Raw genomic sequence first — 22,514 nt, forward strand, 5'->3', positions numbered from 1 at the left:
ATGCAAGGAAGGGCTTCCCAGGAGCCTGAGCGGTGGCAGGTATGGAAAGAGGGCGGGGTCAGGCCCGGGGCTGACAGGGGCCTCATCAGAGCCCTGTGAGCTTGCAGGGACACCCAGGGGCCCCACTGAGGGGGCAACACAAGCCCTGGACAAGGCGATACTGCACGTGAGCTTGGCACCTGCCCTCAGCAATACTGACCACGAGGTAGCTACTGCCTGTCATGAGGATGAAGAAGGTGAGGACGAGAGACGTGACTCTCTCTAACGCTGTGGGGCATCTGGCTTTTGACCAAGGTCTGCCTGTCTTGAAAACTTTGTTCTTTTAAATAGGCCTTCTCAATGATCAGGCAGGGAAGGTGCCACTACCTCCGTTCCCCTACCCACTTGCCCTCCTGTGCTTTCGTGGGGCTGGTGCAGTTCCCACTTCTTTCTCCTGTGTCATGAAACCAAAACATGCAGAAAAGTGAGAGGGTCGGGGCAGTGCTCACACCTGAAGTCCCAGCACTTTGGGAGGCTGAGGCGGGTGGATCACTTGAGCTGAGGAGTTTGAGACCAGCCTGGCCAACGTGGTGAAACCCTCTCTCTACTAAAAATACAAAATTAGCCAGGCACGGTGGTGGGCACCTGTAATCCCAGCTAATTTTTGTATTTTAGTAGAGACGGGCTTTCACTATGTTGGCCAGGCTGGTCTCAAACTCCTGACCCCTGGTGATCCACCCACCTCGGCCTCCCAAAGTGCTGGGATTACAGGTGTGAACCACCCAGCCGGCCTGAAATGTGCATTTCTTTATATTCTTGTCGACACTCTGGCAACAAAACAAAAAGTAGACACATTGAATTCATCAAAATGAAAAACTTTTGTGCATCAAAAGACAATATCGAAAGAGAAAATGTGGCACATACACACCATGGAATACTATGCAGCCATCAAAAACGATGAGTTCGTGTCCTTTGTAGGGACATGGATGAACCTGGAAACCATCACTCTCAGCAAACTGACACAAGAGCAGAAAATCAAACACCGCATGTTCTCACTCATAGGCGGGTGTTGAACAATGAGAACACGTGGACACGGGGAGGGGAGCATCACACACTGGGGTCTGTGGGGGGGAAACAGGGGAGGGACAGCGCGGGGCGGGGAGTTGGGGAGAGAGAGCATGGGGAGAAATGCCAGATACAGGTGATGGGGAGGAAGGCAGCAAACCACACTGCCACGTGTGCACCTACGCAACCATCTTACACATTCTTCACATGTACCTCAAAACCTAAAATGCAAAAATAAAAGAGTGAAGACTCCAGAATTGACTGGGTACGGTGGCTCACACTCTGGGTGACAGAGTGAGACCCTGTCTCAAAAGAAAAAGAAAAGAAAAGTGAGAGAGGAGGCAAGGAGCAGACACCTGGCGGCCAGAGGTAGAGGGAGCCGCGCCCCTCCGGCTCAGCTGCCTGGAAGTCCAGTGCCAGCGCTGCTCCTGTGCCAGCCTGCTTCAAGGCAGCAGGGACGGGTGCGGGGAGACCGAACAGGTGTCTGTAAAGGTGGCCTGAGGCCAGACAGAGGAGAGCCAAGTCACGCAGAGTAAGGGGCAGGACCTTCCCAGGAGGTCACAGGAAACGGGGCCAGGTTCTAGGGGCAGGAGAAGGGATTGAGAGGGTGGGGTGCCTGGTGGGGCTCTCAGGCATGACCGCCTCTGATCCTCAGGAAACCCCGTCAAGTCAGTACTGTGCTGTTACGGTCCCATCTTACAGGCAGGCGAGGAACTGAGGCCAACAGTGACTGGCCCAGCTCACACGGCTCTGCACCGCCCCTGCCAAGCTGATTTGGCAGCCCGGGGCTCACTAGGATCCAGCAGTGGGTGAGGAAGATGGCCGTGGCTGAGGGTGAAGGCAAGTGAGGAAGGGAGGCCGGGGGCCCTTGGGAGTGACTGACAGGGAAGGATGGAGCTGAGCCACCCCAGACCCCGAGCCCTGGAGGAGACGCTGACCCTGTAGCCAACCAGGAAGGGTACAGCTGTCTTCAGAGGAAGAGCAGGGCTCCCTGCTGCATGGGCTCCCCGTCTGTGAGTGACCAGCCAGGTGGTGATGCAGGCACTGTCCTGGCACCCCCCCCCCGTCCCGAGCATCGCCCTCCTGCACCACCTCTGCCTGCAGGGATGTCCCAGGGGAGCACAGGCCCGCCGCGAGGGCAGGCAGTGGGGTGTGGTTAGGCTCAGGCACTGGTTCTGGTTCTGGCCAGTTCCACACAGTCTGCACGAGTCGCAAACCTCCTGAGCGCAGACTCCTCCTCTGTGAGACCAGGACCAGCGCATCACCCGCTGCCAGGGGCTCTGAGGACTCACAGGACAACACCGCGGGAGCCTCACACAGGGTGCCTGGCACCTGCTGGGCTCCTGGAAGGGCAGCCGAGAAGGTCAGTGCCTGTGAACTCAGAGGAGCCCCGGGAAGGGGCGTTGGCGAGGAGAACCAGGTTTGATCCTAGCTGGGACACTTCTCTAGGCTAGTGGCTCCCACTCTCTGCCCTCCATTTTCTCATCTGTAAATTAGGGAGAATACGTGGCCCCCTAAGCCCTTATAGGGATGCTATGCTTTGTGGCTGTGAATTGCTGCAGGTGTGAGGGCTGGCAGGCTATCCCCTGGGCTTGGGGCTTGCTCAAGAGACAGAGATGGGCCCCCAGAGCTTCAGGGGAGCCCTGATCCTATGCCCATGCCCTTCCCTGAAGGCAGGGACAGACCCGGGCAGCCTCTGGAGGCCTCAGCAGGTCCGGGGCCGCGAAGCTGAGCCTGGGGGCCTCCCGCGCCTGGGGCTGATTGGACTCCAAACCTGCCGGGGCATTCGAACCTGCTTATCCTTGCTGGGCCATTAACATGCGTGTCTCCACTCTCCGACCTCTAACCACCAACGTGGGTTTAATACTACGATGCTTACTGACAAGGAACCAGAGGCTCAGAGAGGTGAGGGCTCCCCAGGGCACCCGAGAGTGTAGTAGGATCAAAGTGAACCGCTGGGCTCTAGGGCCAGAGTGACAGACATGGTGGCGTCCGCCAAGTAAAGGCTTCTGGGTGGGAGCCTGGGAAATCGCTCTGCTCTGCCCAGCGCAGCCAGTGTACACGTTGCCCAGGGCTACGGTGCGGAAAACCACGGCTCCAAGTAGAGTCAGGTGCAGCCCTGCTCACAGGCGGGGGAGCTGAGCTGTGAGGAGGTTCTCTGGGACCATTCATCGTTTAACGTTTTACTCGGCCTGCACAGAGGCGGGACTCAACAAGACTGCCTGGTGGCTCACGCCTGTAACCCCAGCACTCTGGGAGGCCAAGGCGGGTGGATCACTCGGCCTATCCCAAGTAATAGGACAATAGAAGACCAGCCTGGCCAACATGGTGAAACCCCATCTCTACTAAAAATACAAAATTAGCCAGGTGTGATGGCACACGCCTGTAATCCCAGCTACTCGGGAGGCTGAGGCAGAATTGCTTGAGCTCAGGAGACAGAGGTTGCAGTGAGCTAAGATCAGGTCACTGCACTCCATCCTGGGCAACAGAGCGAGACTCTGTCTCAAAAAACAAACAAACAAGACTGCTGGGCCCTGAGTGAAAGCTCCTTCCCTTGAGGACGGGGAGTTATCTGAGGACTGTGATGAAATTCCCACAGCTTCATAGCGGCTCCTGCTCTGATCCTAGACCCAGGCTCAGCTGCTGGTCTTCCCGTGGCCCTGGCACCAGCCACAGCTGTTTCTTTGGTTTCAGGGTCAATATCCCTCCTGTTCTGCATCAGAGTGAGAATCCTTACAGATACCCCCAAACACCCCACCCAGTCCCCGTGCTTCCTGTGCTGTGCAGACGTCACACCCGGCTGTGTTTAGTATTCACTGCAGCTCCAGGGACACCGATTCCGACTTCCACGCTGATCTGCCCTCCACCCCCAGCCCTGCTTGCCTGAACCATCCTCAGCTGTTCCGGGTCTTCCTATCACCTGCAGTCTGGGGGCCTGACGCCTGGGAGAGTGGGCTCAGGGCTGGTCCAGGCCAATGGGCAGTTGTTCAGGAGGTGACTGAGAAGGGAATCCTTTCTACTTCCGTGGCTCAAAGTTCTCTATTTCCCAGGCTGGAGTGGAGGGGCGTGATTAGAGCTCGCTGCAGCCTCGAGCTCCTGGGCTCAAGTGATCCTCCCACCTCAGCTTCCCAAGTAGCTGCGACCACAAGTGTGCACCACTGCGCCCCTGCTGATTTTTGTATTTTTCGTAGGGATTGGGTTTTGCCGTGTTGCCCAAGCTAGTCTTGAACTCCTGGGCTCAAGCAATCCACCTGCCTCGGCCTCTCAAAGTGCTGGAATTACAGGCATGAGCCACTGCACCGGGCTAGAAGTCCTGATTTTTAAAGGTCCCTCAGGTCCAGGGAAGCTGAGACCAGGATCTTCTCTTAATCCGCTAAGGAAGTTGGTGACCCAGCCCCCAGGCCTTCCCTCCTGACCCTCCTTGAAGAAGACAGAGCGGGTGGGGCCTCAAGGAAGCCAGGAAGTCATGGATGGACCTTCTTGGGGAGCTGGAAGGCAGAGCAATCACAGGGAGGAGCCCACAACCCCACAACCCAGAAGCCCTCTAAAGCCAAGTGTCTCCCTATGTGTGCCCTGGGTGGGAGTATGATGAAGAATTTGTCATGGACTTGTGGCCAGTCCAGGCTGGGCAAGCTCAGGAGGGTCCAAGCCTCAGTCTCCTCACCTATAAAATGGGAACAACAAAAGCAGCTCTACTCCGGCCCTGAAGAGCCAAAACAATCTTGAAAAAGAAGAACAAGGACTCACACCTCTGGATTTCAAAGCTTACTACAAAGCCACAGCAATTGAAGTAGCGTGGTCCTATCCTAAGGACAGACATTTAACCAATAGAATAGAATAGTGAGTTCAGAAATAAACCCTAACATATGCGGTCAATTGATTTTTGACAAGGGTGCCAAGACCATTCAATGAAAAAAGGAAATGTCTTCAGCAAATGGTGGTGGGAAAACCAGATACCCACATGCAAAAGAACGAAGCTGGACCCTTACTCTATTCCATATGCAAAAATCAACTCGAGATGAATCGAACACCTAAATGTAAGACCTAAAGCTACAAAACTTTAAAAGGAAAACATAGGGAAAAGCCTCATGATATTTGATTTAGCAGTTATTTCTTGGATGTGATATTAAAATCAGGCAAAAAAAACGACAACAAAAAGTAGACACATTGAATTCATCAAAATGAAAAACTTTTGTGCACCAAAAGACAACAACAAAAGAGTGAAAAGACACTCCAGAGTGGGAGAAAATATTTGCAAATATTTACATATCTGATAAAGGATGAGTATCCAGCATATATAAAGAACTCCTACAACTCAACAATAAAAAGACAACCAATTCAAAAGTGGGCAAAGGTCTTAAGTACACATTTCTCCAAAGAAGGTAAACAAATGGCTGATAAACACAGGAAATGATGCTCAGCATCATTAATTACTAGAGATATGCAAATCAAAACCATGATAAGATACTACTTCTCGCCTCCTAGGGTGGTTGTGGTTTAAAAAAACAGAAATTAACAAGAGTTGGCAAAGATATGAAGAAATTGGAACCCTTCTGCATTGCTGATGGGAATGTAAAACTGTTTGGCAGTTACTCAGAAAGCTAAACATAGGATTACCATATGATCCAGCAATTCCACTCCTAGGTATATATCTAAAAGAATTGAAAGCAGGGTTTCAAACAGGTACTTGTACGCCAATGTACAAGTACACCAATGAAAGGAATATTATTTTGCCATAAAAAGGAGGAAAATTCTGACATATGCTACAACACGGATGAGCCTTGAAGAAATTATGTCAACTGAAATAAGCCAGACACAAAAGGACAAATATTATCTGATTCTATTTATAGGAGGTGAATGGAATAGGCAAATCCATAGAGATAGAACGTAGAATCGAGGTAGAGCAAGGTATGCGGTGAAGGGGTGGGGAGTTCTTGTTTAATGGGTAAAATTTATGTTCAGGATGATGAAGCAATTGAGGAAATGCTGAATGTTTCTTAAGGCCTCTGAATCATACACTTAAAAATGGTTAAAGTAGTTAATTTTATGTTACGTATAATTACCGCAGCTCTCAAAACTTCTAACCTCTGTTCACTCAGGTGAATCGAACAAGGTCATGAAAACGTTGAAAATTAGATGTATGTCCATTGTTAGCAATGGTAATGTTTGTTTTGTTTTGAGATGGAGTTTTCAGTCTTGTTGCCCAAGCTGACATGCAGTGGCACCGTCTCAGCTCACTGCAACCTCTGCCTCCAGGTTCAAGCGATTCTCCTGCCTCTGCCTCCTGAATCCCTCCTGGGATTATAGGCATGCGCCACCCTGCCCAGTTAATTTTTTTGTATTTTTAGTAGAGATAGGATTTCACCATGTTGGCGAGGCTGGTCTGGAACTCCTGACCTCAGGTGATCTGCCCATCTTGGCCTCCCAAAGTGCTGGGATTACAGGCATGAGCCACCACCCTGGGCCAGCAATGGTAATTAATTACCACAATTATCTATGTTGATGCCTCTCAATCTAATGTTTTACATAGAGGCACCGGGGAACTTTGGAAAAATATGGATGTCCAGGGCTTACCCCAGAAATTAGGATATAATTGACCTGGGGTGTAGCCTAGGCATTGGGATTTTTTTAGAATGGCAGTCCTACAAGACCTGGCTCTCTGTTGCCCAGGCTGGAGTGCAGTGGTGCGATCATGCAGTCAGGACACTCTCCAGCTCGTGGTTTCAAGTGACCCTTGCACTCCAGCCTCCCAAGTAGCTGAGACTATAGGTGTGCACCACGGGTCCAGCTCATTTTTGTTTTTGTGTTTGCTTTGTTTGGTTTTTTAAGAGAAGGTGTTTTACCACGTTGCCCAGACTGGTCTTGAACTCCTGGGTTCAAGTGATCTTCCCACCTCAGCCTCCCGAAGTGCTGGGATTACAGGCGTGAGCCACCACATCCGGCCCCTGTTCTATTTCTGACCTTATCTTCAGCTACTCTCCACCTTGGTCACTCTCACCCGCTACCCGGGCATGTTCTTGCCTCAGCCCATCACCCCCTCACTTCCCCCGCAGTGTGGCTGTTTCCCGTTTCTGTTTCCACAGCTGGGAAACCCTGAGTTCCATCTGGCCACCGCATCCCCACACTGGCTGCTGGTCTCCAGGGCTCTGGCTGGCACTTCCTGTTGCCCAATGGTGGTTGGCCTGTCAACACCAGCGGAAGGAGCTGTCACTCTCCTGCCTGCTCCATCGCCCATTGCTCAGGGTGCCGGGCCTCAGCAAACCACCACACCCTCCGATTTACTGCAAAGGGCTCTCTGACACAGGCTTGGGTAGGTGGCACCCAGGCCCAGCCCAGCCCGAAAGTCCATCTGTGCAGCATCCCCCAGGCCCACATCCCTTCCACGAGGCTCCATTTCCTCTCTGTAAAACAGGAATAAGAATACTGACCTCACAAGACTATGGGGACTATTGCTGGAATTAAGTGAAATAACATAGATCATCTTGTTACTTGAAACCAAAGGAACGATTCTCTAACGGTGGAGAATAATATGCAATGGTGAACACAGTGGAGGAGGCATTCTAGAAACGGCAAGATCTATATATAAGGCTCGCCCAGTAGGTGCATAGCCAATTACACATCTGGGTGCACTGACCCGTTCCTGCTCTGCTGCCCCACTACGGTGAGCAGGAGGAGGTGGGTCCTCAGCACTGCCCTGAGCTGCCCCACCCTCAAAGCCCTTATCTTAAGAGAGCACGACTCTGACATCCTACAGATGAGGAAACTGAGGTTCAGAAAGGGAAAATCATTCTCCAAGGTCACCCGGCAAGTGTGGATAAGGGCTGGTTGAGGCTTTGAAGAAGCCCACTTCCTTCCATTTTTTTCTTTTTTTTTTTTTTGAGACAGAGTTTCATTCTTGTTGCCGAGGCTGGAGTGCAATGGTGCAACCTTGGCTCACTGCAACCTCCGCCTCCCAGGTTCAAGCGGTTCTCCTGCCTCAGCCTCCTGAGTAGCTGGGATTGCAGGCACATGCACCACGCCTGGCTAATCTGTATTTTTAGCAGAGACGGGGCTTCACCATGCTGGCCAGAAAGGTCTTGAACTCCCAGGAAGCCCGCTTCCTTCTAAACCTGGGAGGATGGGACACGACTGAGCCTGTCAGGGAGAAAGCTTCCGGAGCCAATCCAGAGAGGAGTCCCAGTGTGGGCGGCCCAGGGCCCAGGGCATCATTCTCTCTAGCTGGAAGCAGAGGCAGTCTCGGTTTCCACCCCAAGTTCCCTCCGTTGTGTGGTTTGCAGCGTCAGCCAGGCTCTGGGTGAGGAGGAAGGGCATCCCTCTCACAGCCCGCAGCCTCTGTGCTCTTTTGCACGAGAGGAAACAGCCACCGCCAGAGAGGGTGCAAAGAGGCAGAAGACAGTGTCTCTGTCACCACTTAGGGCAGAGAGCTTTCACAACCCAGCTCAGGCCTTCCCCTCCTACCAGTCGCCTTACGCAATGCTCTGAGCCCGAAAACTGTATTCCAAACCCCCTTCCACACCTTTGCCCATGCCGTATCTCCCACCTGGAGTGCCATTTGTCCTCCTGACATGTCCCAAATCCTCACCCACCCTTCAAAGCCCAAAGCAAGGCCCTCCTTCTCCATCTCAGGGGCTGCCCTTGCTCTGTGTAGATGCCAGGAGCAGCCAGGAAAAGCACGTGCGTTCCTGGGGACTGCAGCACAAAGCAGATGATCAAGAAGCGGCTCTTGTTTCCATCAAGAATACATTTCCATTCAGAATTCAGAATACCGCATCGACTGGAACGCTGCAGCCAGCACATCCTGGCAGCGACCATCTGCAGGCCTCATAAAAGCAGAGCGAGCATGACCACAAACCTCTGCGATCTTCTAACACCCGAGACGGCCAGCCGTGTGCTGTGGAATGGGCACAGATGAACCAGGGTCTTGGTCCCCAGGGCCCAAGTAGCATAAAGTACGCACAGAGTGTGTGGAAGGACTCATGCCAGCAAACCACATGTTTGGCCTAGAAACATCAACTCAGTCTTGAAAGCAGGAATTACCTAGTTTTCTTTTTAAGTATTTTCTTTTTAATGACACAGGTACTCTGGACTTGCAGAAAATTAGCTGGGGAGTGGAAAGAATCCTACTTACAAATCCGTGGACACCAGTGTTAACATGTTGGGGGCCATCCTTGCATCCTACATAAATTAAAATAGAACCAAGAACAAACTCTCTAGCATTCAGGGGCAGAGGGCGGTGGAGTCCACCAGACTGGGAGTCCCTGCCCTACCCTGCACGTGACCCTGGTCTGGTCCTACACCTGCTGTGCCTTCGGTCCCATCACAGAGTCAGGAAAATACTAGTGAATAGCACCGTGCCTGGCACAGAATGGGCACTCAGCAAATGGGCAGCATTGCTGCTCCTCTGGGGTTGATGTAAGTAGCTGGGATTCAGGGGAAACGTCTTCATGGGGCTTGAAATAAATGTCCTCTTTTCCATGTTTAGTTGTTTGATTTAATTTCTGAATAACTGATATATTCATATGGTTCAAAAATCAAACAGTATAAAAACATCGATCCCGAAAACGTTCACAGCCACTCAACCTCATCCTTCCTCCGTCTCTTTTCTTTCATTCTCCCAGCAGGCAACCACTTTAATTAGCTCTCTGTGCCTACATCCACAGATTCTTGTTGTTGATACAACATGCCGGTGCCAGTATAAATGCTTATTTCCCCACTTTCCACGACAGGTTGCCGATCAGACGCACAGCTAGGCTCTCTGCTCGTGACGCGGAACACCAGGTCTTAGAGCGCTTTCCCAGTCGGGACCGAGAGCACCTCCGTCCTCATTCCTTCTGACAGATGCAGCCAGGCAGGTGCTGGGAAGGGACTGACTTGGTGGCAGCAAAGGCAGGAGGGCCAGGGCCTCTCTCTCCCACCTCCTGCACTGCCCGCAAGCCCCGGGTGCACCAGCGAGCCGCTCCTCAGCCACTGGCCTCTTCAACCTCAAGGCCACAGCAGCTTGCCAGGATGCCAGCCTTTCCACACTCAGAGCAGGCTCTGGTTTCCCCGGGGCCCCACCCACAGCCCTGCCCCTTCTGAGTTCCCTCCTTCCTGTGTGAAAAAGCTCCTGCCCAACCAGAGGACCATGGGGGACTGATCCCAACGTGGCTGCTAGTACCCATGGCTAGAGAACTGGCCCCCTTTTCACCCAAAAATGCCTCCTCCCCTGGGAAGGAGTCATTAGCCTCCTCTGCCGAAAGAAATAATCCCCAAGCGAAAAACCTTTATAGTCAAAGATCTACTCATGCTGTCACCATCCAGAATAATAAATAATTAGCAGGCCGGGCGCGGTGGCTCCCGCCTGTCATCCCAGCACTTTGAGAGGCCGAGGCGGGTGGATCACGAGGTCAAGAGATCGAGACCATCTTGGTCAACATGGTGAAACCCCGTCTCTACTAAAAAAAAAATTAGCTGGGCCTGGTGGCGCGTGCCTGTAATCCCAGCTACTCAGGAGGCTGAGGCAGGAGAATTGCCTGAACCCAGGAGGCGGAGGTTGCGGTGAGCCGAGATCGCGCCATTGCACTCCAGCCTGGGTAACAAGAGCGAAACTCCGTCTCAAAAAATAAATAAATAAATAAATAAATAGCAGTAACCTAAATGCTCAGCAGTGGGGGATTGGGCTAATAATCACAGCATGGTCACCAAATTCACAAGCTAGAGAACTGTGCGGCCATGAACAGTGATGCCGTGGGAGATGAGGAAGCCACGTCCACACCCACACGTGTTCCCGATGGAGTGAGTTACGCTAAAAAAAGGGGGAGGCTTGCAAAGCATGAACATACCCAAACTGCACAGCAAAAAAAACGATTAAGATGGTAAATTTGATGTTATGTGTATTTCACTACAATTTAAAATAGTGCTAGAAAAAAAAAAGGAGGGAGGGCGTGCATGGCGGCTCACGCCTCTGGAGGCCAAGGCAGGAGGATTGGATTGCTTGAGCCCAGGAGTTTGAGACCAGCCTGGGCAACACAGGGAGGCTGCATCTCTCCAAAAATAAAACATTTTTAAAAGGGAGGGGAAATACAAAATTGTGTACATGATATGCTTGCACCTGTGTAAGGCATTCTTATGCAAAGCCAGCGAAACACCAGGAGTTGTGTGCTGAGACTAAAGGTGCTTTTTCGCTTCCTATTTTTCTCCATTTCCCCACTTTCCTTTTAGGATCTTGTATTAGTTGATTTTGTTTCTTTAGAAAGTATCTGTATCGCTTTAAATGCCCAGGACAGAACAGGGACCCAGCATACGTCAGGCCCTCCTGATGCCCCTGGGCCGTGGTAGACAGGCCTGGGGGTAGGGACGGGCAGCCGCATGACAGGTCAAAGCAGGGACCCTCAGTCCCCTGCTCTGAAGCCTCGTACATGGATGCCTCGGCATCTCAGAACAGGGAAGAGAAAAGGCACCAGCGACTGAATGCCACATAAGGAAGGGGCGGGCCAGCCCTGCAGGTCCCGCTGTGCGAAGCTGGTGAGTCACTGCCCCACACAGCAGCCATGTTGCCACCTGTTAAACGGGCTTGGGGAGGCTCAGCTCCTCACAGTGTGGCACAGGGCTTTCCACATGGAGCCAGAGCCCAGCCTTAAAAGAGAGCTACACCCACATGTCGCGGGGCGGGGTGGGGGGGCGTTCAGGCCTACTGTCCCCACCCTTGGTGTCTCCTGGGTGACGGTCGTTGCAGTGCATGTGGCACAGCTTCTCTAGGTCCTTCCTTCTCCTTTTCACCGCCCTAAAAGGGCTAGGATGTGGGTCTCAGTAGAATCTGGTCCAGAACTAGATTTTCCCTCTTAAAACAATATCTAATGACATCTTTGCAAAGGCCACTGGATAGACATACCGGTTTTGGCGGATGGGTGGCCTGGGAGGGGACAGCACAGTCGAGACGCTGCTCCCCTCAGAGCACGCCTCGCCTGGCCCAGTTATTCCTCCAGCCCCGGCACCGGACTGTGCCTTCCTGCAGGGCAAGACAGTCTCATTCATCTGATTAGGTGTGGGGGGTGAAGACGCTCAGGGGTCCAGGGTGGACCCCCTAGCAGAGAACCTTGCTCACCAGATATTTGCAGAATACAACAAAGGTGAAATGGAGTGCTGGGCGCGGTGGCTCACACCTGTAATCCCAGCACTCTGGGAGGCCGAGGCGGGCGGATCGCCTGAGGTCAGGAGTTCGAGACCAGCCCGGCCAACATGGGGAAACCTCGCCTCCACTAAAAATACAAAAATTAATCGGGTGTGGAGGCGCGCAACTGTAATCCCAGCTACTCGGGAGGTTGAGACCGGAGAATCGCCTGAACCCAGGAAGCAGAGGTTGCAGTGAGCTGAGGTTGAGCTGCTGCACTCCAGCCTGGGTGATAGAGTGAGACTCTGTCCCCCCAAAAAAGTGAAATAAAGTAAAAACTGGGTTCAGGAAGGGAGACGGACCGTGGAGACAGTCACTGTACATTCATTTATTCTATGAACACTTCCTCAGCCGGTACCCCACTCATCAGCCCTGTGCAGAGGATAGACAGACGTTTCTTGCAACAGTATGGCCACCTGCTGGGAGTGGAGCCACTGACAAACTGGGGGAAGGGGGAGGACCCTTCCTTTTCTAGGCTTCCCAGCACCTTAGCCTCAGCGCTGGGCCAGACAACATGAGGTCTAATGCCCTCTCTGTTCAGACAGCTGGTATTCACAGACTCAACCCTGTCTCACTGACGGGTCCTGCTCTGAGGCTCATTCACAAACTTCCTGCCAAGGGGTGACGCTCTCTATCATCTGCGTGGATCACAGAATCACATTATCCCTTCCCTCCCCCTGTGGCTGGTCTGCCCTGCCTCACTCCTACAGCAGCGTGCCTCTGAACGCTCAGCTGCAGCTACAATCAGGCCATAAAGAAACACTGCGTGGCCACACTGTCAAAATTGCAAAAACAGGCCGACGGAGGGGCAGGACTGTGTCTGCTCCCACGCGGAGTGTCCCCACTATTCCTGTGCCACAGCAGCTGCTTTTCAGACCGTTTCTGTCTCCTTCCTTGCAATCAGGCTACTAGCTGTCTGTGAAACGTCCTCTCGTAGTTCAGGTCCAGCAGCAGCTGGAGATCAGGTACTGAGCAGGCTGCCGCTCATCACTGCATCTCCAGGCTAAAAGACCCCACGACCAAGCTGTTAAAACTGTGGGTGAAATGAGAGTTCCTAGGCCCTGAGTAAACGCTAGGGGACATCTCCTGGGCGGGCAGTGTATGCGCTTTCAGGAAAGCTCTTAGGGAAATCATCTTTGGCTCCTGAGAAACCACTCTTGCTTCCTCCCTTACTGTGAGCCACAGCCAGAAACAGCAGGGCTGGCTCCCCTCCCCTGCCCCGTGTTCTGGAGGGGTGAGGTTGCCGGATAACTGAAGGGCTGTGGTATCAAACATAATCTTTCTAGTTTAGCCAGAGTGAGGTCCCTCCACTCTGTCAGCTCTGTCACCCAGACTAGAATGCAGTGGCGCGATCTCGGCTCACTGCAACCTCTACCTCCTGGGTTCAAGCGATTCTCCTGCCTCAGCCTCCCGAGTAGCTGGGATTACAGGCGCCTGCCACCACGCTTGACTAATTTTTGCACTTTTAGTAGAGACCGGGTTTCCCTATATTGGCCAGACTGGTCTCGAACTCCTGACCTCAAGTGATCCGCCAGCCTCAGCCTCCCAGAGTGCTGGGATTACAGGCGTGAGCCGCCACACCCAGCCTAAAACCAGTCATTTCTAAACATTGTGCTGCCAGGCTGCAGGGTTTAATGATAGTGCCTTGGGCTGGGGTGGGGGCAGGCATGGACAAGGGCCAAGGTGGCTGGGCTGTTCCTAACATAAGCCCTGTGGTCAGAGTAGTGTGCCTTTTCTGTTTTACAGATTTGTCTACAAATAGAGCTTCAAAACACTGTTCTAGCCACCTTGTCTGATCTTTTTACCCCTCTGGCAGCTAAGAGGATTTCTTCTTTACCCTGAATCCAAAAGATCCAGTGATATGTCAGGTAGAGAAGGATCCTGCAACCACACAGGCGCTGGAGCCCACCTGCCAGGGGTTTAATTCCAGCTGTGTGATGTCTCTGTGCCTCAGTTTCCTCATCTGAATGGAAGAGATAACAGTAGCATCTGTTTTGAGGATTCAATGAGTGACTATACAGACATCTTGAGAACAGCGCCTGGCACATCTTTCGTGCTCAGCAAATGTGAGCTGTTCTTGTGCACTGGGATGGGCTGAGCATCAAGAGGTGTTAGAATCCAGAGCCCTGGGCCAGGTGGTGCCTACGATGACCTTTCAGGGCATCCGCCCAGACTCTGAGAGGTTCCCACTGGCTACTTCTCACCCTTTCCTGCTCCGGCCTTCCCTAGGGAAACTATGCCTGCCCCAGACCCAGGGAGCCAGCCGCAGAGGAGGGCAGGCGGTTGGAGCCCAGGAAGCCCAGAGGTGCGATGAGCGCAGAGTGTGGGCAGGATGCCACCCAGGAAGCTGCACAGGGGCTGGTTACTTGCTTCTGCTGCTGCCGCCACACCCTGCTCCATTATATGCCACCCCTACCTGTGCCAGACCCTGCCATTGAGGCGGCTCCTTGCCCAGCTCTGCCCTAGGGAAGGCAGGCCCAGGGGCTCTGGGTCTGAACAGTGGTCTCAGTGATAAAATAGTCAGGGGGTCCTGGACTGCCTAGGGCTACAGAGTGGCCTGGGTTTCCACCTACTCTGCACACCAAGGCAGGGCAGTGATGTGGTGACTCTCACCCACCTCCTGCCAGGGCTGCGGCTGCCAGCTTGGGCCGTGAGCATCCTGGTGCCTGGTGCTCCGGATGGGCTGAGGCAGCGCTGCTTCCACTGGCTGGCTTCTCTGGGCCGGCCCACCCTCTCTTGTAGAGATGGGGAAACCAAGGCCCAGAAAGGCACAAGGCGCCCTCCCCACGGGGAGCCCTTCGCCTACTGTGCAGTCAGTGCAGAGGAAGCAGAATGCTCACATGCTGGCCACAGGCCCTGAGTGGAGCTGGCCGGAAGGGAAGGAAGGCCTGGCTCTGCAGCTCTCATCCTCCGGGCCACAGCCCCAGGAAAGGGCCCGGGGAGGGCCATGTTGGCTGGGGCTCAGCCGGCTAAGCCGAGGGCCAGAGCGTCCTCGTCGGGGTTGGAAGCAGCACCCCAGGACACCCACATTCCCCAGCTCCAACCAGAGAGGCCTCAGCTTTTTCCCAGAGCCCTGGGCACAGCCAGAGCTGAGGGCCAGACGGGTGGTTGAAGGACAGCTGGAAAAATGCTGAGATGATCCGGGGCTCCGCACTGGGCTGCAGCCTACTGCAGCCTGGGCCAAGTCACTTCACCTCTGTCACCGGCTGGGCGCCCTTATTTCACGGGGAAAATGACTTGATGTAAGCCCGTGTTGAATTTAAGAAAGTAAGCAAGCAGTTCCTGCCTGGGTGCCTCCTGGAAGGACCCCTAAGGTCTGCAAGGGACAAGGGGCTGGATGAGGGGACAAGAATTACCATTTGGAGTGGCAAGGCGCTGGGGGGCTTTAGCATGTTGGACCCCCTTGCTTGACCCAATGCTTTAGTTGATGTGTTGATATCTATCCCCATTATATAGATGGAGAGACTGAGGCTCAGAAAAAGAAATGTCTCACCCAGCCTGTAAGTAACAGAGCCAAGACCTGAACCCAGGTTTCTCCGGTCCCTAAATCTGCGTCCCCTCCTTTGCTACCCCACACATGCTCCTCAATCCTGCACCCATGCGTTAGCCTCTCCTAAGGGGCTCCTGCTGTGGGGAGAGGTCTTTCAGAGGAGAAAACAGCCGGGGCAGCAGCAGAGAGGAGGCCCCTCACTCACGGAGTCTGCTTGCCTTCCAACCCAGAGTGGGTGGGGGCCGCGGGCCACCTCCACAGCGGTTAAGACCGAGAATCCACCCCTATTTGCTGAGAAAGCTCCCCTGTTGGAGCCGCAGCCCCTGGCTCCACGGGGATTTCAGCCTGGCTCTGCCCGCTCCACGTGTCCAGTGCCCCCAGCCATCCTCACTTACCCAAAAGGCATCTTTGAACTGCAGCTGGGGCATCATCCTCAGGCGTCTGCGGCAAAGCTCGCTCTCCTGCCACGGGCTGGCCTGATGGAGGGCCGGGCGCCAGGAGCACCGTCCCAGTCCTGGCAGGGCTGGCCCAGGCCCCCCTTCTCGGCCGGCGCCGTCTGCAGCGCTCAGAAGGCAGCCACCAGCCAGGAGGAGCTGCCGAGGGGAGGAAAAGGCTCAACCTGTTTTGTTTGGGGCTAGAATCGGCGGCGAAATGAGGAAGGAGCGGAGCTCAGTGATGGGAGGGCGGGTCCTGGTGTCCAGCCCAGCCGACCCGGCGGAGACACAGTCTGGGACCCAGGGCAGGGAGCAGGGATGCCAGCCCCGGGGAGGGGGGAGGCAGTGGCCAGGGAAAGAGGCAGGCTGGAGCGCGGGCCGGGCGGGCAGGCAGCCGAGGCCTGCGCAGGAAGGTTTGTGCAACCTCCCCCGGGGGCAGGCGCGGGCCCGAGCCCACAGGAAGTGGAGCTGGGCGCTCCCCTGTGCAGCCCCGCCTGCCACCTGCCACCCTGCTCCGGCCTCCGCCTGCCCCCTCCCGAGGCGCGGGCTCCCTTTATTCCAAGGGCCATGCGCTAAGGGAGCTGGAGGCGCACTGACAGTGTGGCCAGGAGGGCCCGGGAGCCCCAGGTGTGTCACCCGCCAGCCCAGCACTCCTCCAGGCCGGGCCCAGAGACACCAGACTCCACCCCGCTCACCAGCAAGCCATTCCGGAGGGGACAGTCCTCAGAACCTGGGTCCTGCCCTCAAGGAGCCTCCCTCTGGAGGCAGACACGGCTGCGTGCCCTGGGGGACTGTGAACACCCGGAGAGGAGGTGAGAGAGGGCAAGACGAGGGACAACAGCCTGAAGCCCCGGCACTGCCCCTCCCCCCACTGCCACCACCGCCCCACTGTCTCCGGATCAGACGCCCTTTGGAGCAGAGACCCCCGCCTCTGAAGATGGAGTCTTCAGGCTCAGTGAGTGGGAACGGATGGAGACAGAAACAGGGTCGTCGAGGCACAGCACGTGGGGTGTTTGGAGACCCAGGCTGAGGCCCACTTTTTGTTTAGATTTGACCCTACCCTTCAGGGGCTGAGGGAGCTTAAAAGACCCTCCAACTCACGGAGCCTCAGTTTCCCCATCTGCCACCGCAGTCTTTGGAAAGGAGACGGTGTCGACAACATTTCTGGAACCTCCAGTTTAGCAGGCAGTTCCTGGGGGCACTGCGGGTGCGGTGCCACCTTAGGAGGAGCCCTGGGCCAGACCCCAGCCCAGCCCTGAGGCGCCAGGCCCTGCCTGCTCAGCAGAAGGTGCAGGCTGGCAGAACGGGGTGAGGCAGGGATTGTCCACAAATTACCACCCTCACTGATGTCTGCTCCACAGCTGACGGGGTGATAACACAGATGAGAGCGGCTGCAGATGAAACAGCTGAGCTCGCAAGTGCCCATTATGCATGCCCAGGATTTAGAGAGAGGGGGCACACCCAGGCTCTGAAATAGCCACCCAAGAGGAAACGCTTCGAGAAGAACCGCAGATGGGACCGCCCCCAGAAGGCCCTCACCTCCAGAAACCCTGGACTTGAGCTAATCAGCACCTTTAACCTTAAGGCTCCTCAGTCAGGGTTTTTTGTTGTTGTTGTTGTTAAATGACCTTCATTGAAATATATTTTCCTTTGCGCTTCTTACCTAGCTGGGCATTCCGCAGCACCACTGTTGATGTCATCGATGATGTTGTGAGGGTGGCGGCCATCAACATCACAGCCCACAGACTGGGCAGCCCCCAGGATCTCTTTAATGGTTCCAGAGAGTTCTCTGGCTAAAGATCGGTGCCGCATCTGTCCAGCAATGTCGACAATCTCATCGAAAGTGATATTCCCGCTGTGTTTAATGTTTTTCTGTTTCTTTCTGTCTCTTGCTGGTTCGGGTTTTTGTTACTTGAAGACAACGAATCGTGTAAAAATCCCCTTGAACTCTGTGGGCCGTAGAGTGAGGCAGCTGCCCCTCCCCTCCCCACGGCACCACCTTCTCTGACAGCACTGGCTCGGCCTCCCTGAGCTCCCTGTCTCCATCCACCCAATGGATGATGCCTCTCGGTCTGGAGCAGACTAGGGACCCTCTGTTAATAGAAGGCTCCTGCCCTCTTGTTGGCAGAACATTCCGCAGCTGGGCTCCCTGCCCTGCCTCTCCAGGTGTCCTTCCCATCACCTCCCACAGACTTCCGCTCCAGCTGGGCCGCATCCCTCTCCCCAGAGGCACCCTTCCCACTCCCACCTGCGCTGTTCCCCGCCTCCCTCCTGGCTTGCCTTCCTTGATCTTCCTCACCTGGGCAAATCCTACCACCTCCCCCTCCCCGCCCAAGCCAACCTCAAGGCTCCCACACGTTTGCCTTCCTTTCCCAACCACACTTGTCCAGACACGGCAGCCCCCCGGATGCAGGGCCGTGCTGGTGATGGGCTGGAAGGAAGTGATGGGGGGACCCTCCGGAGTGGCTGCGGCTCCTCCTCCCCTCCCCTCCACCCTTGCCTGTTGCAGCTCCCCAGGCTGGGCGACCGGACAGCCAATTTGGCTTTGGAGTACCCCCAGTGCCCGGTACCTCATTCTGCTCTTCACAAGAACCGCTTCACTTACGCTGTCATTATCCCCACTTTACAGATGAGCAAACCAGTGATTAAAGAGTGTAAGTGACGCTCCCAAGTCACAGCCAGTAAGCGGAGGGCTGGGCTTCGATCCCAGGTCTGTCGGATGCCAAAGCACATCCTCTTAACTTCCACGGTTGTCTTTTACCGACAGCCCTCTATTTAAAAAGGGTTTCATTGTTCCCTGCTCCAGCTCTGCCTCGAGACCCTCTCACCCAAGTCCACAGATGGAAAACCGGTCTAGGGAAGCCACCGGGCTGACGGCGCTATTGGGATGAGAAGCCAGCCTTTAGCACGCGCTGTTCTGCGGTGGCTGTGTTACTGGCGTCAGTTGAGGAGGCTTTTGGCTGCAGGGAGCATAAGCCGGAGGGTCTGACACAGAGGACATGTGCTGTCACCCACACAAGGGGGCCAGAGGCAGCGCAGCCTCCGTGCTACGCGAGGCTTCAGCTCAGTCTCTCTGAGTTTCTCCTGCATTTACGATCTTCCTCCTTGGGCTGGAGGCCAAGGAGCTGCAGCAGCTCTAGTCTACAACTCCAGACACAGCCACAAGCAGAGAAGCAAAAGGACACCTGCCCCAGCGTCTCCTTTTCTCCAAAGCCCCTGCACCCTCCCTTCTGCCCAGCCCCCCCAAAGTGAGGCACGTGCTCGTACTTCCCCATGGTTGGCCTTGCGAATGGGCAGCCGTGGATGCTGAAAGCCAGCCACGTGCCCACCACGACCTTCTCCTCAGCCCAGGCACACAGCACCGCTGGCCACACAAGCAGGCACACCAACTCCTTGCAGGTTCCTGCTGGGACCCGGCCTCCGGGGGAGGCAGACTTGGTTTTTGCCCTGAGGGGCCCGGAGACTGACAGGCAGGTTCCAGGAAGTTCTTTCTCCGTGAGGAGCGGCTCAGAGCCGGTGAGACCAGAAGACACTGTGATGACTCAGACAGGAATGAGGTCTGGTTGGGGCAGGTGGGCAGGACTTGAGTGGACTGGTGGGATGTCACCGAGGCAGAGGAGCAAGACTGAGTCCCCTCAAGGACGAATACTGTCCTCGGGGCCCCTACTTCACACCAGTCCCACCCACACCCAGGCCCAGGCCTCTGGGGAGAGGAATCCCGTCCTGAAAATCACCGCTTTGTAGTGACTGTTCCAGCTGCTTCAAAACAATTTGCCTTGAGGTCTGAGCGGCTGTGCCTCCAGCCGAGCGGTGGGGGCATCCCCCTCCCAGGCAGAGCCCCTGCCTGTTTTGCATGGTATTTGAACCCATCTGCTTGAAGTATTCAAGAAGCAGTAGTTCCAAGGATTGAGAATAAAATCAGTTTTTATGACATTTATTGTCACAGCCCCCCTGACGGGCAGGACTCAGCTCCTAAAGCCCTTCATCCATCCCTCTGAGTCACATAAACAACAAAACCAGCAACACCAGCTGCCACAGAAGGAGGATCAATATTTACCAGACCTCCGCCAATTTCACTGCCTGGGCAGCTACGTAATTTGTGGGTCCAGTGCAAAACACAAGTGCGAGACCTCTTAGAAAGCAGGGACAAAATTGCCATTAAAGGTACCAACGTATAAACTCGTTTCTTCACTGCAGCCTCTCTCTCTCTCTCAGCCTGGAAGGGTGTTTTGGATTTGCTATTTAACTTTACATTCCCTTGGGCATGGGAATATCTGTGGGACAACCCACCCCGCCCCGCCCTCTGACTTGACTCAGTTCTGTGTGAAATTCACCAGTTGCTGGAGCTCTCCTCCTGCCAGCCACCATGCTGACCTGCGTTCTGGTTCCCCAGCTGGGGTTGGGGAAGGCAAACCAGGCATGGACGTTTCCCAGGGACCTGCCTCCCCAGCCCACAGTGGACAGGCAGTCCCCAGGGGTGTTGCAAAGTCCAGGCCTGGATGCACTAGGGACCTGGGTCAGAGGGAGTAAGAAGCTGAGCCCCCGAGTCACCTGCTGAACTTACCATGGTGTTGCCAGCCTGGGGCAGGGGCCACACTGCCATGGCCAATCCTCAGATGCTACCAGGTGTGCCCTTGACCCTGACTCTCCCCACACCTGCACTCAGGTCTCTGCTGGGGGCAGAGGGGGCCAGCGGTTGCTAGGCAGAAGTGGAGAGAGAGACTGACAACCAGTCCAGGGGAAGCAGTTGAAGATAGGACCACAGGCGCCACGGCTCCAAGCCCTCGACGTGTCTGTCCGCCATCGTCCCACCAGACGGTACTTAAGAAACGCAAATTCAAAACTAATACGGTGAAGAATTCCAAGATGGCAGCCTCAGAGTTTCGGGCCCGAAGTGCAGTTCTCTGACATGAGGTGCGGATCCGTGAAGCCAAAACTGCTCGTGCCTGTCTGCTCTGTACACAGCAGAGTGACATTTTCAGACCCACATGTGGTCACATCCACATCCTGCTGTCACCTTGCCATGATTTCCCATTATTCTCAGGACAATGGCCATTGCCCTTACATGGCCTACAGACCCTGCGTAATTGGGTCCCAGCCTACTCTTCAAAACTGCAGCTCACACTGTGCCTCCCTCAGCTGCTGGTACTGCTTCCTGGACCTTCTCTCAAGTCCTCCATTCTGCCTCACTCTCTTCCACCCGGGTCCTTCGCACACGATCTCCCCTCCGCCTGGAAGCTTCTTCCCGCCCCATCCCGGACCCTGCCTTGGCCCAGCTAACTATTCCTCATCCCTCGGCCCTCTTATCAAACGCCACCTCTTCAGCCTTCCCTGGTCAATAAATGGATGGACAAATGGACAAAATGCAGGCAAGATGGAAAGCAAATAAACTTTTCCTCTCCCCTCCCCTCCCCTCCCGTCCCCTCCCCTCCCGTCCCCTCCCGTCCCCTCCCCTCCCGTCCCGTCCACTCTCCTTCCTTTCCTTTCCTTTCTTTTTTTGAGACAGAGTCTGGCTCTATCACCCAGGCTGGGGTGCAGTGGCACAATCTCAGCTCACTGCAAACTCCGCCTCCTGGGTTCAAGCAATTCTCCCTGCCTCCGCCTCCCGACTAGCTGGGATTCCAGGCACGCACCACCATGCCTGGCTAATTTTTATATTTTTAGTAGAGACGGGGTTTCGCCATGTTGGCCAGACTGGTCTCAAACTCCTGGCCTCAAGTGATCCTCCCGCCTCAGCTTCCCAAAGTGCTGGGATTACAGGCGCCAGCCCCTGCGCCTGGCCGAATAAACACCATTTTGAAGGAGGTTCAGCCAAGTTCTCAGGGGCTGGAAGAGAAGACGTGGAAGAGCCTTCAGAGGTGAGGCGGACAGCAGGCTGGAGGGCGGGGCTGCACTCTGACAGTCCTAAGATTGTAATTCGTTACCCAGGAAGACTCTGAAGGGAGAGCTTAGAGCCTTCTGAGGAGGGGAGGGGGCTGGGAAGACGAGGGAGAGAAGGAGGGTCTGAAAGCTCTTTGGTGACATACGAAGAGCCGGGAGGCCCTTGCCATGAATTTCATTTGGAGACAGCATTGCCACTGGTCCAAGGGGTAGGGCAAGGAACACCCGCTTCTCCCTTCTGCAGGGGAGCCTCTGTCCTGCGGGAGTGACCCTCAACCTGCTGCCAGCTTATGGCCAGAAGGGCATTCATGAGTCGGCCATTTAGAGCTCAGTGGGGGCACTGCCATGATGCTGCCCATGACTGTCAGGCCACCACCCACCCCATGGTTGCAGTGGGATGTTCCAGCCCCTGGCCATGATGGTTCACAGTTGCTGGTGCAGGGTCCCTCGAGGTGGCCATAGACACAGGTCCACTGTGCTGGGCGCCCACCGTCCACCCCGCCTGCCCTGTTCCAGA

The 22,514-nt window shown here is 55.0% G+C and overlaps 1 protein-coding gene across 2 annotated transcripts in view; it reads right to left on the reverse strand.

The window, feature by feature from the left end:
• PSTPIP1 (proline-serine-threonine phosphatase interacting protein 1) overlaps positions 1-16,583 on the reverse strand; it is a 43,408-nt gene extending 26,825 nt beyond the window's left edge. Inside the window, exon 1 of one of the 2 annotated variants that reach the window (XM_003942983.4) lies at positions 16,079-16,583. In XM_003942983.4, coding sequence (XP_003943032.1) covers positions 16,079-16,114 — 36 coding nt within the window. In that variant the 5' untranslated portion in view covers positions 16,115-16,583. The remainder of the gene's footprint in view (positions 1-16,078) is intronic. The other variant, XM_010330839.3, reaches the window with a different exon arrangement.
• Between the last annotated feature and the right edge of the window lie 5,931 nt (positions 16,584-22,514).

Source organism: Saimiri boliviensis, chromosome 2, assembly GCF_048565385.1.
Source record: "Saimiri boliviensis isolate mSaiBol1 chromosome 2, mSaiBol1.pri, whole genome shotgun sequence".
Classification (NCBI taxonomy): Eukaryota; Metazoa; Chordata; class Mammalia; order Primates; family Cebidae; genus Saimiri; species Saimiri boliviensis.